At 37.7% G+C, this 17,269-nt stretch overlaps 1 protein-coding gene across 3 annotated transcripts in view; it reads left to right on the top strand.

The window, feature by feature from the left end:
• PPP2R3B (protein phosphatase 2 regulatory subunit B''beta) overlaps positions 1 to 17,269 on the top strand; it is a 54,909-nt gene that overhangs the window by 14,957 nt on the left and 22,683 nt on the right. The window contains exons 1-3 of one of the 3 annotated variants that reach the window (XM_027804478.2): positions 1,992 to 2,100; positions 2,199 to 2,506; positions 16,689 to 16,874. In XM_027804478.2, coding sequence (XP_027660279.1) covers positions 2,360 to 2,506; positions 16,689 to 16,874 — 333 coding nt within the window. In that variant the 5' untranslated portion in view covers positions 1,992 to 2,100; positions 2,199 to 2,359. Of the gene's footprint in view, positions 1 to 1,991; positions 2,507 to 16,688; positions 16,875 to 17,269 lie in introns of those variants that run through there. The other 2 variants (XM_027804477.2, XM_005438554.4) reach the window with 2 other exon arrangements.

The raw sequence follows: 17,269 nt of genomic DNA, 5'->3' as shown, positions 1-17,269 counted from the left end.
CCATTTGAAAAAAGGAGAGAAATATGCAGCTTTTTCCAAAATGGAGTTCAGAACACTCATTTCTTAGTGAGGCTCCTTGAGAAGGCTGAGGTGAACTGGAGCTCCAGTCTTTTAGGTTAGCTTTCCATGTGGCAGTCAATCATCTCAGTGACATACTACAGCCACCGCAAACAAGACTGTGAATGTAGTAGTGAATGGGAGTCCATCACCCCAGGTGAAAAGGGTTGAAAACAGCAATTTAGGTGAGAAGATAAGTTTCCTTACTTTGCGAAAGGCCTATTTTGCCCTAACCTGAAATGCAGTCTGCCTTGCAATACAACCTTCCTGACCTTCCTCAAACATCTTGGTCTAGAATGGGTATCTGTTGCCAGAGTGGGATTCTTCTCCTACTCTTAACACCTCAGTTGTTCATCTCAAGTTCCAAGCATGTTGCTGTTGTGTGCTGTGTGCCCAGCTTCCTGCTGGCTTCCCTGTGGCCCGAGAGTTATCATAGGTTAGTTGATTTGATCTTACTAAGACAGCGAGTAGCAGCCAGTTCTGCTCAATGCAGTTTGATAGCCTAGTCATGCCAACCACAACATGTCTGACTCTTGCCTCCTCAATTCCTTTCTTGTTCTCCCACTTCCGAAAGGGATAAATACTTCACAGCAAGTCACAATAAAGAAGGGGGACGACGATGATGATGACTGGATATTAAATTAAAAAACAGAAAAGCAGGGGTTTTGTCATCATTGACTTTCTAACAGTGTGTGATAAGCTAAAAAGAATCCAATTAAGACAAATCATGTTTTGCTAGTACTTTTTCATAATTTCCTTTTCTTAATCTTACAAGGATATTTACTGTGGGGTTTTAACATATTGTTACATGACAGAATGGCCATGAACAGATAAATAGGGCTAGAAATTATAGATTAGACTGCATGGGGGGTAAAATAATGCTGTCCAGTAAGAGAAATCTTGAACTTAGTGATAAAAGTGTTTCTTGGGCTGTGTACATCTTTGTGAGATCAAGAAAGGGGTCTTATTTAAAGCATGAGGGATGAAAACGGAGTAAGAGCAGCCAGATCTTTCCTTTTATGCTGTTAGTTAGTAAACTTGTGCGTGACAAGGTACAGATAATAAATGGGCAATATACCAATATCTTAAGAGAATTTGGGGATACTAAGAGTGTTCACAGCTGGAACGGAAATAACAAAGAGTTGCCACACCCATAGCTGTAATGGTGATATTTGAATAAAAGCTTCATCGAAATAGCATTTCCTAAAGATTGCTATGGTAAAGGTATACCCATTTAAAATGTGAAAACTTCACTAGTTACCAATTCATGTACCCAAAAAGCTGTAAAGGAGGAAGGACAGAAAGTCACTTTAATTTCCACAAAAGCTTATCAGATTTCTGTTTCTGTGAAGAATATTGCTGTGGACTAAAACATGGCCTCACCCCGCCCATAAAATGTATTCAAAATTCAATAAACTGAAAATAGAGTGGTAGCTGACGCTAGTGCTACTGAAATGTGACAGGTATGCAATTGAGTATGTGGATGTTAATGTTTATAAAATTCCTATGTAAGCAAAAAAAAAAAGTATCTTGTCAACTTTTTTCAGATTTTGTTACATCATTGATATTTCTAATGTAGCTTTTCTGTAAACATGATTTAAAGCAACACTTCATTGTGGTAACATTTACCTCATATCTGCTACTGCTTTCTGCCTTAGCATTTGAATGATTAGATTTGTGCATTACAGTAACTTAGACCTAGAGGAGTGTAAAAAAAAAAAAAAAATTTTATTAAACTACGTGAGCTTTCTGGAAGTCTGCCTGTAGCTTTTTCTGTTGTTGCCTTCATTTTGCCAGTGTAATAGGGTTGCAGCTAAAGGACTGAAGAGTTTAAAAGGAATTTAATTGCTGTGTAATAAGCCTTATCCTTCAGTGTGGTACTTCATTGAAGCTAGACAGTGAGTGTTTTGTGACAGAAGGAAAAGCTGAGGGGGATGGGAGGAGCAGGAAGCTACAAAATGACCATGGCTGGCCTCTCTGCATTCCTGTAAGGCTTGCTTTTTTAAAATTGGAAGCTGCTTTTATAGATGCTCCTCCAAACAGGTTTGTTTTTTTCCATACTGTCCCATTTAGACTTTGGAATGCATGTACAAAAGGGCAGGCCCTCTAAGTGACTTTCCAATCTGTTTTTGTGATTCCAGCCAAGTTCCCTTTAATGTATGGAACAGGCGAAGTTGAGCTGACTCTTATAATATCACAGGACTCGGACGCAGCTGCTGCTGTAAGTGGCACTGTGTGATAATACAACAGCTCTGCTATTTACTGGGACTCAAGTGCCTGGACTGGCACACAGAGACATTATATGAAATCCGAAAGCATGAGGATAAAGGAGATTTCTTTGCGGCAAGATCCTGATCTAAGAAAGGAGTTGGCATTGCTAGCTCGAGGATGTGATTTTGTTTTGCCTTCTAGATTCAAGAAGAGACTGAAAGCTTTTCAGCAGGTCCAGGTTTGTCTTTCCGTTCTTATACAACTAAGTTATTGGTGTCAGTTGTACCTTCATAACCATGGCAACTGCAGGAAATACATGGAAGGCCTTCGTAAACTAGCAGGATTTGGACAGTCTGTTCCACGTATGATGATTTCTTCTGTGTTTTAGAAGACTGTGCAGGTAGTTTTCTGCAAACAAAAAAATGAGGGAGGGTTTACTGAAATGTGTAGCCTAGCTAAACTACAGTGTTTGCACAGAGGCATATGCAGTGGAAGCTTGGTGTGCTTAATGCTATTAGACTTTTAAAGATTATTTTCCTTAATCTGCATAATCATAATCTACATGCATTTCCCTGGGGATTTAATTTACCTGTTACTGAAACTGGGCATATAATACACTGAAATAGGCTGTAACTTTACTAACTCAAACTTAAAAGGTGCTTTTGTACTTGCACGATGATCCTGAATTTTCTTTAGAGTATGTTTATTTTAGACTTTGTATTTGGATGCAATCAGTTGTTGCTACATGGTTTACACATGTGCCTCTGCTGTTTTGCAGCAGTGAGTTAAATCCACCATTTTAAAGTGAGCTCCTAATTGAGAATGGAAACATTTGAACTGTTTAATTAGAAGGAAAACTACTTATAGAGTAAATGTTCAAAGAAAATACCTTAGGGTAGGGGAAAAAATGTGGAACTGTTTTACTGGAGTAACTGAAATTTGGTATTTCCTCAAACACACTTAACCTTAAGGCTTTTGGTGGTATGTGAAGGCATTCACTTTGTCCTTACCTCACCCTCACTTCCAATTCAGGTACTAAAGGTATATCAGTGGTGGCGTATGTGAGGTTTTTTTGACCCTTCTTTAATTAAGGAAAGTTTAGCAGTTGAATAAAAAAAGATTTCTGGCTTTTAAAATCATTCTAAATATAGCCTGCTACTTAATTTTGAATTCAGTGCACTAGTGTCCTTTTCATGTGACCTTCAAGAGAGGGCCATTGAGCCCTATGACCCTAAAAATGTCTTAGCCTTCTGTCTTCTACGTTATTATTTCAGAATTGTTTCAGCTGAGTTATATAGGCAATGTTTATTCTTTTGTGCAAAGCAGAATGCAAGTGCTGACCCTTCTGTTTTATGCCATTCAGCATAAAATTGTGAATGAAAGGATTTTATGACTTGTATTGTTTGTGCTGAACTGGAGTCAGAGAAGGAAACATTTACTAGAGACAGCAGGAATAGAAAATACTATTTTAATTACATCGAACTAGCAGTATCAGTTAATATTTAGGCACCTCAGAGCATGAGGCCAGTTTAGCCTAGTCATGGCATCCTGTTGTAAACAAACACGCTACTGCCTTGTGTGGTGGCCCTTAACTGGATCTGTCTTTCATGAAATGATAGTTGGATCACTTGCACTTTTACAGTGTCTTTTTATGTTGAGCTAGAAAACATGTCAATGTAGTATGGCCCTGCATACCTACAAGCAACTAAATACTTCAGGAAACAGTTTGTCTAGCTGTAGGGTTTTTTTCTGTTTTAGCATGCTGCTGGCCGTAAGCTTACAATGCAGACAATGAACACATATTTTTCAATTTTAACCAGACTTTCACTTCTTGGGCAAATAGGAACTGTAGAATAATGTATATTAAACCACTTAATCATATTACAGACAAAACTCTGTGGGCAAAACAGATTTAATAGGCATACAAAACTAAAATCTGATGGCTTTCTTTGCTCAATTTGATAGCAAGTATTTTATCTGAGGTTCCTTTTTGAAATGGTATTTTGCTTCAGCCTCATGATTTTAAGGAGACCTTTTTGGAAGTACCTTGAAAACCTGAAATACGAGTGCTAGTAACTGTTGATACAGAAGGAGATGGATATTCTTTGCTTGACACTTCATGTTTTTGTCAATTTCAGCTTGTCCTTGTAGGTTAGGTGCATTTCAAAGAATAACTATTCATCACGTACATAGTCATGGAAGAAATTTCATGTTGAAATTAAAAACTGCTTAGAGCTTTTGTAGAATAACTTGAAAAAAATTTCTCATTTCAGTTGCTAAGCATCATTGCCATTGTTACAACTTCCTATACCACTGTAATACTGGCCTTTCAGACAGAATAGGGCATGAATATGAAGTAAATTAGAATGCTAAACTCAAGCAGAAATGGAAGCCAGTTTTTCTGTACTTCTGCTACACTCTTAAAACTTCTTATATCCATGCAGATTCTCATAAAGAGGTTTAGTGCTATTAAACCTAGTCTCTTAAAATAAATGAGTAATGATGGTAGATGGTGAGAGAACATGTGGCTCAACATGTGCTCTGAGGTGGGTTGGAGTGACTGGATCTTCTGCTGGTTCTAGGAATTGTAGGGCAGTGGCATTTTGTATAGAGCCATGGAAGTAATCTTGTGTAGGTAATACCCTGTGTTTTAGAAGGGGTGGTCATTGGAGCATAGCAAGTCAGGCTTTGTGAAAATCTTTACATAGACAACCAGTAATGAGGTGGGTCACTCTGGAAAGTAGTGGAACAGGCTATTTCTCAGTGGTTGCATTTGTTAATGAAAATGGATAAAACTGCACAGAGTAGGGCTTTCTGGAAAGATTGGTTTCTGAAAAGAAAGGTAGAACAATATACAGCTGTTGAAATGTTCTCCATTACTTTGGGGAACTGAATATTTGAGTAGATAACTCCGCATAAAACTCAACAGAACTTCAGTTTGTCTACTCATGATGTTGATTGTAAGACCAAGACCTTCCTTAGGTAACTTAACACTGACAGAATATAGCAAACTGGAAAGGCAGCACTTGAAGGGCCACCGTGTCCATCGAGCTCATCAATTTCTCTGAAACTCTGGAGGGAGAAGAAACTATCACCATGTCAAATGTACTGGCAACTTAAAGATGTGAACTGAAAGGCTTATTACCTGCTGATAGCTGAGCAGAGTGTTTTAGCCAACAGCTGGTGACATCCCTACCTGTCAGAGCTGGAATAGAAGCAGCATCATTACCCAGGCTATGGGAGGAAAATGTATCTGAAGTTGGAAACAAAATGCTAACAGAATAAAATACATCTGTATACACTGATATGCTTATACCCATGTAACTCTCTCAGCTAAACTAAGAAAATAGGTATTTTTTGTTACTCAGAGGCCACACCACCTTATAAAGCATAGGAGTTCTAACTTTAAAACTAGACATTTTAAAAAATTGTATTAAAAAAATTTAATGTTTTTTTCAAAATAAATTTGTGCTGAATGTGATGATTTAAAAGGGGGGTGGGGGGGAGCTGGCATGAATCTTATATTAATCCTTTGAATGTCAGTGCCAGAACTGAGTGCTGGCCTGTTTTCTGAAACTTTTAATGTATCATACCTTTATCTACTGTTACTACTCGGTGATTCCTGTTGTTGCATGTGTCACACCTCAGTGTGGAAATGGAGAACTACTTGTTCCATGACCACCTGTTAATGATATTAAATGCTGCTTACATGTGCTATTTCTGTCACCTGTATGCAAACTATTTCTTCAACTTCTGTAGAGCCTCAGAAGATTGGCTTTCCTTCTGAGTAAGTTTAGACATTAGGGCCTTTTGATCACTTTTGCACTCCTCTGTTACCAAAATGCTTTATAAATGCTTGTGGCATGTTCAAGACTACAAAAAATACATAGCCTGTGAGTTCTAATGTGTGCTGGGCTGGTGTGTGGTTGTGCTGTAGTGCACTGATTCTCCCGGTTATGAAGCTAACAGTCCCGTTTCTGAGGTAGAATGAATTTTAAAAAGTTTAAGTGAGGCAGTTGGGTTTACAGCTGTAGTCACAGAAGTAGATTGCGTAACAATGAGAGGCCTCTGGCAGGCCAGCTTTCCTGTGAGCATCTATTTCATATCATTTGGAGACCTTTTAACACCACAGAGGGAGGACCCGCTATCCATTTTTACATAGTAGTTATAAACCACACAAATTCCTTTTAAAGAACAAAACCCAAGTGTTTGAGGGGAGGGGCAGGAATACAAATCTCATTCTGACTGTAGCTAATAATTATACTTGATGCTAGTTTGCTGATATAATGCCAATTTTCTGGAGCAGATGTCAACATTTAAGATAGAATGACAACATGTAAGCTGCCTGCTGAGACTGGCTAGTTAAGAGGTTTTGCTTAAATGGTTCCTTGCTAAGAGATTGCCAGGTCTTAAGCTCTAACCTCTTAAAGGAAGCTGGAAGCAAACAGATAGGTTTTTTATCATTTCTGCAATGGAGACTCCTGGTTTGAACTTAGAAATGTATTGGCTGCCCTGTCTTAGCAGCTTCTTTACCTGCTTCTGGCTGGTAATAGGTTTATGCAAATGTATACTGTTTCTGTAGAAAAGCCAATATGGTGCAAGCTTATGTTATAGCTTACTTTAATTGCATGTGTGATTTAAGAGTCTAGATGTCAGTTTCCTCTGCAGCTAAGGTTTTTGACCCAATAATTCAGATGCCGAAAAGTTCTGATTTATATATTTTTTTCCCTTGGAATTAAAGTTTCACTAGCCTTTTCTCCATTTTAACATACTTCCCATACCTTTTTAATCACTAATGGTACTAACAGTAGATGTTCAGTGACTGTTGATGGTAGTACTTTGCATGCTAGAAAGTCTGAAACAGTTTGACACATTTTCATATAAAATATCCTTCAGCTTTTACAGGGTGAGAGGGATATGAGATTGTTCTTGCAGTTGTCAAAATCAGAATCTGTTGAGGCGTTGCCAGACAAGAAGTTGACAGAATACTTGCTCCAACTGTTGCTTCTGCAGCTCGGCAACAAAACTGAGCTTGTTGGTATTTTTCTTGTTTGAGAGGACGTTTCCAAAGCTCAGTCACATTGAGTGATTGAAACTTGTTCTGCTGTAAACATCGAAGGATGAGAAGCTATTGCAGAGTTTAAGAATTAAGTGGATGTCTGTCTTAGCTCTGTTTGTTACTTTTGATGTTGAACTGATGGCCTGTCCTGACAAGGGCTGTTTTCTGTAGGCAAATGTTAGAGTTGCCTCAGATGTAACTGTCTGTCAGGTTTTTTTCCCATTAAAATGATGTTTACGCAGTCATGACTCCTTTGCAGGTAGCGAGTCCCAGTGTGGCCCACTGGCTGTGTACAATCAAAATGATCGCGTACTAGGAGGATCTTGCCAGCTTGTCTCCTGCAATCAGCTGAGGTAACAGAATATACTGGTAAAGAATAGGAGTACTTATTCAACAACCAGAGTATTTTCTGAGCAAGCTGCAATTATGTGACAAACCGGATATATTAGTGACTGGGGTGCTTCATTTGATGTAATTCATGAAATGGCGGCTGTTCGACATCAAGTCACAGTCAATGAGTAATTTGAACCATTTCTGTCTTACCGCAAAAGGTGGTAGAAGTTGCCTTTCCAAGGGTAGATTTTTCTGAAGAATCTTGCTTTTTCTTCCATTTTATAATTAGTATCTTTTTGCTTTTGTAAATTAGCTGGGCATGTGGAGGAGACAAAAAGTATTTTCACTGGTCAGCTACGCCAAACTGTTAGAGGACCCTACTTCTAAAGCCTTTGGTAAAAGTTTTGTCAGCAAATAAGGTTACTGATGGACATGCATGTAATATGCAAAGGTCTCTTGTGCTCATTGCATTGCAGGGGAGGTAGCTACCTCTTCCTTTTCCCATTCCATCCCCACCCCAGGGCATTTCTGAATAAACCATTAAACTCTTTCTAACGGCGTAACTGAACTTTTTTGATGCTGAAACTCTATGTGGCTGTACAAAAAACCAAACATAGGCAGTCATGTCTGGAGGTGTTTCTGCAGCAATAATGCATTTGCAATAGCATCCTCCAGTTACTAGCAGGACTGCATGATTTATGTATGTTCGCTATACCAAGCTGCAAATCAGGAGAATCCTGGTATTTCCGAAATGAGAGTTGTAGAACTTGGGTAAGAGATCTGTTAGCACAGCATATGTATTACTGAAAGCAAGGAGATCGGGAAGTGTGTGCTATAATGGTTAGGTATCATGCAGAAAAGTGATGATAATTCATCTCAGATGGAGAGTTCAGTCTTCACTGAACTAGGGAAGATGAGGGGTTGACCATCAGAAAGTTTTCCAGTATTTGCTTGCTTATTGCATGCTACTCCTGTATGTGTGCATGTAATATGACTTGTCTCTGGTGACTAATTACACATACTTTTAGTTGAATGCTTTTTTAATTTTAATACGCACGATGGTGTGTATGGAATGTATTTCATAGCTTTGGGTGGAAGCTTTTCCTGGATGTCACGACCTATAGTCTGCTTTATGAGAATTAACACACTATCCCAGAGAGGTTTGTGTAGATTGTCCAAAGTTTGCATGCTCTGCTGAAATACTGAGGCTTCGGTGGACTTTTTCTTGAGGCTCATTTTGGCTGTTTCAATATGGCTTAAGTTAAAGGAGAAAAGAAATACTAATAGTTTTGCCACTATCAAAAAATTTTGAAATATTTTTTTAAATTTTAGTAAGACTTTCAAGAGTATCCCATGATGGCCTCTGCCATAGCAATTTCAAACTGGGTGAGGTGCTTCTTTCCCTGGCTATCACTGAATGACTGTTACTGGGCTGTTTGGAGACTTAAAAGGAGAAATTATCTTCTGTTACAACTAACAAAATCTCTTTTTACCTCAGAATCAGAGGTTACCATACAAACAGCGTTTCACTGACAAAATAGACCTGAATTCTAGTTTGCTAATAAGCTGAATTTTCAAATGTCAAATTGTAAAATGAATGTAGATTCTTATCCCTGCCACTTGGTAGCCAGGGGCACTCTAGAAGGATTGATATTTTGCTGTTGAAGTTGATTTTGCTCTCAACGTGGACCACATTAGTGGTGAGTTACTGCACTAAAGGTACAGTAAAATTTGATACTGAGTGATTAAAAAAAACCAGAAACCACGCAAATCAACTAACTTCTGAGCTTTCTAGTTGTAGTTTGGCCACCAGTTGCCAAACCAGGAAAGGTTTTTGCATGACTCAGGTTGTCAGTGGACCGAAGAGGGAACAGATCAATTACGTTCATCATTTGTTTTATCTGAACTTAACAGTAACAGTGTCTGCACAATGAACTTCTGAACACAATGAGCTTGACAGATAGCTAAACCAAATATACAAAAGGTTATCCATTCTTAGAGCTGGTTTTTATATGCTTATAGCAAATAAATTCAATATCTTTTTAGGCCATGAAACTCTAGTTTCTCAGTCATATTCCTCCTTCCTTCTGCAAGTTGTAGTGCAAGTTCAGGGTTTTCCTTAGACTTCATTTTTACTGTTGTCCAGGATCCTTCTTCACATTACTCCTAACTGCTCCAAGCCTCACTGGATCTCCTTTGATTTACTTATGGAATTGCTGCTTGGCTGGAGCATGTCAATCCGAAAAACTCAGGGCACTTTAATTACACCAAATGGGGCAGAGCAGTGTATGGCCCTGTCTATAGGGTAAAGTTGGTTTAGCATTGGGGGTTATCATTTCCATTGAATCACGAGACCAAATGACCATAGGCCTTTGTACAGAAATAGGCTTGAGAGTAAACTGCCAAGAACGTGCATAGATGACCTGAGAATGGTAGCAGTCAGTTTGTGTAAAACTGAGTTGCGTGCACAACCTGGCATGCAGGCAGGAGCCTCCCAACGTTTGTCTGGTTGGAATTTGAAGGTGAACATGGAATTACTAACTGAAACACAGACTACATTGTGGGGTTTGCTGAACCCTGCTGCCATCTGTTAATTCAGGTAACCATTATCTATAAAATCAGAAACAGTGTAGTCTGAAGTACTTTTTTTCTTATAATAGTATATGGCTAGAACTTTATGGAAAAGCATATTAATTTTTCCGTTTCCTTCCCCTTATTTCAGCACAAATTTTAAGTGACTATACACCAAACTGGATCAGGTAAACGATCTGAGTTAAGACTAACAGCAAAAGTGAGCTAGTCTAAAACTGCATCAGAGTTATAATTAATAATGCTTACCTTTTACATGCTCCTCTTTCCACAGTATGACAAAATTAGTTTCTATGGTACATGCAAAAACAGCTGCCAGACTGTGACTGAAGGATAGCAAACTGAAGTCTGGGATGGGAAGAAGCAACTGGGACTAAAACGTTTGTTGCCAGAGGAAGAACTTTCGCATAGATACCCAACACCTGTTTCTGGCATAGGTTCATTGTCTGTAGGTGTCTCTCTGAGCTTAATCATTCACATATGTCTTGTCTTTCTGATGAAGTCAGGCAAAATGAATCACAATCTTAGCATGGTTTTAAGCCTAAGGTAAGCTTATTTCAAATAATACTGCCACAGTATTCTTCTAATCTTCCTTATGTTAGCATCAGAACCATGTTGCTTCTAAGTGGACCCAACTGTGTGAGGTTGGTTGAGGACAAATAGAGGGTTTTTAACTTTGCTCTTTAGCTGTCTCGGTGACCTGAGGTAACTCACCATTCTGCTTTACTATCACTAGTACTGACACATGGGTCAGTAAACTGTGTCTGGGAGTGGGGGAAGGTGCAGGTCTACTGTGGTGTAGCTTGTTTTTTGCTGTGCTGTGAAACTTCATTAATAAGCTTTCAGATTAACTTACTCTTTTCAAGCTATTTTTCAGGGCATTGGCTAGATTCTAGAGAAATATTTAGCTTGAAAAAAACCAGATTTCGAAAGCTTTAAGTTGTTAGAGCATCATCTTTCGCAGAGGAAATAGTACTGTTAAGCTTATCAAGTTGAATGGGAAGTGGTACAGTCAGTGAACTCTTGCAGTAATAAGTCTGTCTTTTTAGGTTGGCTAGAAAGATGCTAATGAAGAGGATACGGAGAACTTAATGATAACATTTTCTTACATTCACAATTACCATTTAACTTTGATAGACTGTAGTACACCTTGTATTCTGTAAGACCTTACTGAATTTAATAAAGGAGGGACTTGTCATTAAAAAAAAAAAAAAGGTAGCATAAGCTTAGAATTCTCAAATTTCTATGCTAAACAGCATTTGGGTCTCTGTGTTGACTTCTATTTCCTACAGTGTATTGCTGAACTTCATGCAACATCTGCTTTTGTTGTTGGGTGATTATAAGCATTGTATGTGGGTAGTTGCAGGGATGTTAGGATTTAAAAGGCTGAATAGCATACCTATGCAGAAAATCCTCTTAGCTCATTATGCACTTCGTTTTATCCAGGTAAGTTTATCATAAACTGTGATACAGAAGAATAAAAGACCCAGTCTGTTGAATGCATTAACTTATGCATTGCACATTTGAAAATTATTGCAACGTTCCTTCCTTTTTTTTTTTTAATTCCTGAGTTAAAAATACTAAGGATTTGTACCAAACTTTTATTTATTTGATAGGTAAAAATCTCTTTATAGTATTTGTAGTACTTAATGTAATTTTTTGTTTGGGATTGTGGGCTACCACTTCTTACTAGAAACTTAATAGGCATAAATGTGAGGTAGAATTTTGGGGGGTCCTATTGCCTTGACCCTGTTGTATGTATTGCATTGAGTTTTTTCTAATATGGATAGCCTTATGGAAATTCATGTCAAATAATACAGCAAGAGCTGAACACTAAGTCTGTAAATGTTTAAAATGTGGGGGGTTTTTTCAGAGAAACAGGTGTAAGAAGTGTTGGTGTCTGTTAGATGCTAAAAGGCCGCAGCATTTCTGAATGGAGTTATCTTTTTCTGTACTCATGTCAAAACAATGCAAATACCACATCAATTCAGTGAGCTTGTGTATTAATCAGTAAGCTGTCTAAGAAATACTACATTCATAAACATATTTACCTTGTCTCCTTTTCCAGCAAGTCCTTTTCAAGTGAGGTTTCACTTAATTGCATTTGAATCCCCATATTCAACCCCTTTGTGGGGTTCAGTACTTCTGGTTGCAGGTGTAGATCTAGGCTTTACTGACTGTACAGTGTTAAAATATCTGGGAAAAAGCACCCTTTCCTTTTTACTTCAGAAATACATCCTGCCATTGAATGGCTCCATCATAGCATCAGCTCTTTCTTTCAGTTGAGAGAGAGGGGAAAATGGCACCTCATTTTAAAATCCCCGCTGTCTTCAATTTTGCTTATAACAAAGTTAACTGCCAAGTGCAACTCGTGTTGGTAGATAAAAGACTGTCTATGAAGAACGCTAGACTTCTCTCTTTGGAATGAGGTGTATCCATGTTCTCTGTTATTTACTAACATGTTGCTATATAGTAATTATAATAGTGGTATTATACCATTATTATAAACAGCTGCTGGAAAACAGTTAGCAAAGGATCTGGAGAGCTGCAAAATAAAAGGGGGAGTCTGTCCTTTGAACAGTGACCCCAGTGGGATATTAACTTCCACTTCTTCCTTTGTAAGGCAAGTCAGTTGGATAGCTGTGGACAGTCCTTTTTGTTCTGTATGTCAGGAATGAAAACTGGTTATGTGTTAAAGGTTTTCTTGAGTTCTGTTACAGACAAATCTTACACGGGTTGTGTTTACATTATTACAAATAAGGAATTTTCAAGGAATCGACACTTCTCATCTTTTACATTAAAAAAAACCCTGCAGTGGCAACTTTACAAAATGATTACAGATTCTGGACTTGACATGTACTTACTGCAAAGGCTAATGCACCATTTGGTCCTGACACTGCAGCACACATCTGCTTGTATGAGTTATTTGCAAGCTTGTACAGCGGTTATTGTTAACTCCAAGTATGTTATTGTTTGTGCTGTTTCTTCATTTGCCAAACCAGTCTCTTTTGTCAGTTTAGCTTACTGGTACCAGTATTAAAAATTTTAACTTAAAGCCGTAAGAAAACTTTCTAAATGTTAAATTGACCACTGAAATTGAATGAATATGTAAAAAGAATAAAGGACCATTGCTGCAGATCTTCCAGTCAAAGATTTGGTGTTAGCAGACTTCTAGCAGTTCTTGTTCATGAAGAAATTCCCTGGTTAAAGTTATAATTAGTTTTAGAACAGCTTAATCTCACACAATTAGTGCGTTTCGATTGCCCTGAAATAACAGAACTGACTCTTTCCATCAGCTATACAATATGTGCATCTACAGAAGTAACTAGCTGAAATTATAGAAAGTAGTAAAGCTTTTGGAGACATTTAGTATCACATAGAGCAGAGCAGCCTCAAGTTGTACAAGGAGCCTTTCGAGTTTTGGATGGGACTCAGGCTGAGAGAAGAGGAATTCCTGGCCCTTCTTGGGAAGGCAAGGAGAGAGAGAAAGGAGATGCAATACTAACTTTGTAGTACATTACTTGGAGCTAATAGTTTTGGATGACCTATTTCTTTCCTTGTTACAGGCTGTTAGCCCTATGTTGATTGACATTAACGGTGCAATTCAGTTGTCCAATTACAAGTTGCTGTGGCATTTAAGAAGCTCACATAGTGTGCCCAGAACATCTGCATGGCAGATATAGAGCCAGAGCTGTGCTCTGAACTGGCCGCTGGATACCACGTGGAACATTCAAGGTCATTTTGGTTTGTGCCCTAGATGGTATTCTGTCTCAATGCCTATATGTAGGCACCAAACAAATCGATCAGAAATGATTGTGATGTGATCATCCACTTTCTAATGCATTTTTACAGTTTCTTCTTTATAGTTTTTTTGTTTCACTGACTGAGAAACTAGCATGTAAAAATAGGCAATATCTTTCAATATGGGGAGCGTTATTTTGTCTTGCAGTAAGAAGTTTGTATTCTATACTTGGATTTAGGGTTTAATAAATACATAATATTTAATCTAGAAGACAGTATATTTTTATACTAAGCATGCTGAATTCAAAGTCATGCTCAAACATAACATTTTCATCTTAGAAAAATCAGTTTTCTTCCCCTGTATGTCTTATCTTCAGCTCTGAATATTTTGCTTAACTTCCTTATAATCATGGTCTGGAACATGTTTACATGGAACATGAAAAATAAATAAATTAAAAACCATTTTTGTGTAATGCTTTTAATTAACATCCAAGGAAGTTACTTGTACTAGGATAGGTCTTACTACAAATCCTAAACTGAGAACTACACGTACATTTAAGAACAGCTTTTGACTTGAACTAATGAAAATCATTTATTGTGTACTCTGAGGTATCTGAAGTAAATTAGTAGTTTCTGAAAAAAATATGAAGTTTCCAATGAACAAATAGTTCTGTTGATAGCCTTTCTTCTTCTCTTGGGACCTACTTTTCCTTTAAAAGAAACTTGTTAATCTGAGGCTCCAAATTTTCCTAGCTGTGGATTTTAAATATGCTTTGTCTGTACTAGGTTTTCTTGAAATAGTGATTTACCTTGTGTTACCCCACACATTCGGAGGATGTTAGTAGTCTGTAACTGACACCCTTTTCTCAGATGAGGCACACCTCATCAGGCATCTCTGAAGAACTGCAACTCCTGCCGCTTTGGTAGCAATTTGGGCTCATGTTGGGAGTGCCTATCCAGGCAGATCTTGTGAATAGGTAAAAGGGGAAAAAATAAAAATAACACTGCTGTTTGGAATGAACATAACAGTTTGATTTTGTTAAATAAAAGACAGTTTGATTGCCAGAGCTCAAAAGCACATTAGCTCTCTGGCTGTAGGGTACCAGTCCAAGGAATAGGTCTTTAGTCCACGGAGGGTAACTACTAGGGCTCAAAGTGCTGATATGTAGACCTGGGTTGCTAGAATGAAACAAGATGTTAATCCAATTATACACGTTATTTGTAGTGCTGGTGGCCGTGTTACTTACAGAATAAAATGCAGCTATCTTTATAATTCCTAAAAGTTTGGAAGGCCTATGGTTGGAACGGATTTTTGATGCCCTGTGGCACTCTTGTTCTAAGCTGATGCCCCGTTAGCTGGACCACTGCACTAATGGCAAGGCATCAAAAGCTGTAATTTACAGGATTCTTAGAAAATTACAGACACTGACTGTAGGTGTCACAGATTTAAGGTAAGGTTTTCCTCTGTGAAATAAAACTTGTAACTTAGCTGAGGTAATTCTGCAGCTGGGAACAGGAATTCTAGCTGAAATGCAGAGGAGGGGAAGGAAAGGTTAATTCAGGCTTTTTTTAGCGTCTGTAGCATGAAGGCTTCTGGGTTGGAACCCTGCAAATTAAAATCTGTTGTCCATAAGCACCTAGTTCTTTCACTGATTTAAGGAAGGACTTTGATTGTGGTAGGAAAGCTGGGTATCCTTACAAGCACTTTGTCAAAGGCGGTAAGGAGTAAAATGAGGGTTGGAGGTTTTGGGAGGGGTTTGGATTCTCCCCCCTAGTTCTGGTTGGAAATGCGAGATGGGATTCAGGATCTTGAACATTTAACAATAGGATGAGCCACCAAGTAGCATTAACCATTATTTTTACATTTGACTAGTGGCTTTGGGATGAAAGACTTCATGTTTATTTGCTAATTTTGAGTTGCCATGTAACTCTGTTATTGTGCTTGTTATCTTTGTTTCTCTGCCTTATTGGACTTCCTTTTGGAAATTAAGTACAAGGTAAAGTCTTCTTTAATGAAGTTAAATAAATTTAAATAAATTATTTCTCTTGTTACTGGTTGTTGGGGGGGTAGTAGCACAGTATATCACAAATTCTTCAGAAACACAATTTCTAAGCTCTCATAATTATGTATATTTTACAGAAGAAAAAAAATCATTCTGCAGGAGTCATTTACTACCTTTATAAAATCAAGCATTTTTAGGATAAAAAAAAAATCTTCACTGTAACTAAATTAAACAGGTTGGTCATTTGTAACAAAGTTTTCATGGTAATTTCAAAAGTTTGAAGCTGTAAAACTAGAAATATTTTAAAAGCAAATTGTTTCATGACCTGTCTGTTAAGCTAGAAATTGGGTTTTTTTCTTCTGAAACTCATAATATAACCTGAGTTATTTCTGATGTCTCCAAGAAGCTGCCTAGTGTATTAATTCTGAAGTGAATTAATTGATATGTTGAAGACTGAAGTTATTTTTATTAAAATTTTAACATCCTAGAAATCTTTCCTAAATGACAGGTTTTGGAAATACTCGTTAATTTTTCCAATGTGCTCTCATTCTTAAATAGCTTATTTAACCTATGATCACAAATCTTTGTGAAGGTGTGTTGTAACATATAATACCACGACATTCAAGTCATCTGAGGATAACTAATATATGTGATTTCATTGTACCTGACTGTCAAATGTGTATTTCTTTATTTAGGTTCAGACAAAGAAGGAAGAAACTTTGCCACCATCACTTAGTCAAAACATTCCAACTTTCTATTTTCCTCGAGGATGTCCTAAGGAAAAAGTGAATATAGATGCTGTGATTGCCAAAATTGAGAGAACTTTCTCTGAGTTTCCAAATGAGAGGGCAACGTTAGAAGACATGGGGAAGGTTGCAAAGGTGAGAACTTACTGGCTGTCCGCTTTTAGTACTGTACACCTATGGAAAGGAAACGAGTTCTGTGTGCTTTGTGTTCTTGGATTATGCATTTTCATCTCCTACAAGGTAGTACCAGTAAGACATCATATTCAGCATTGTTGATAGCAGAGTTATGTGTGGAAATCTTTGCATTAACTGTCTCAAATGGCCCTACATTTTGCTTACAAAAAGAAACAACATTAAAACAAAACTTGAACTATTTTTTTAGTTGCGTAAACCACCAGATACTGAGGGGCACATTGTATGTTGTTCTGTCTTACGTTTTGACCAACAGACTTAAGGCAAAAACACTGTTAGTATGCATTTTATTTTCAGGAGTCCACACTGGTTTCTCTCATTCATCAGTGTCATGAATC

Source organism: Falco cherrug, chromosome 2 (assembly GCF_023634085.1).
Source record: "Falco cherrug isolate bFalChe1 chromosome 2, bFalChe1.pri, whole genome shotgun sequence".
Classification (NCBI taxonomy): Eukaryota; Metazoa; Chordata; class Aves; order Falconiformes; family Falconidae; genus Falco; species Falco cherrug.
Note: the sequence above shows the minus strand (reverse complement) of the source record. Positions and strands in the feature narration are given on the sequence as shown.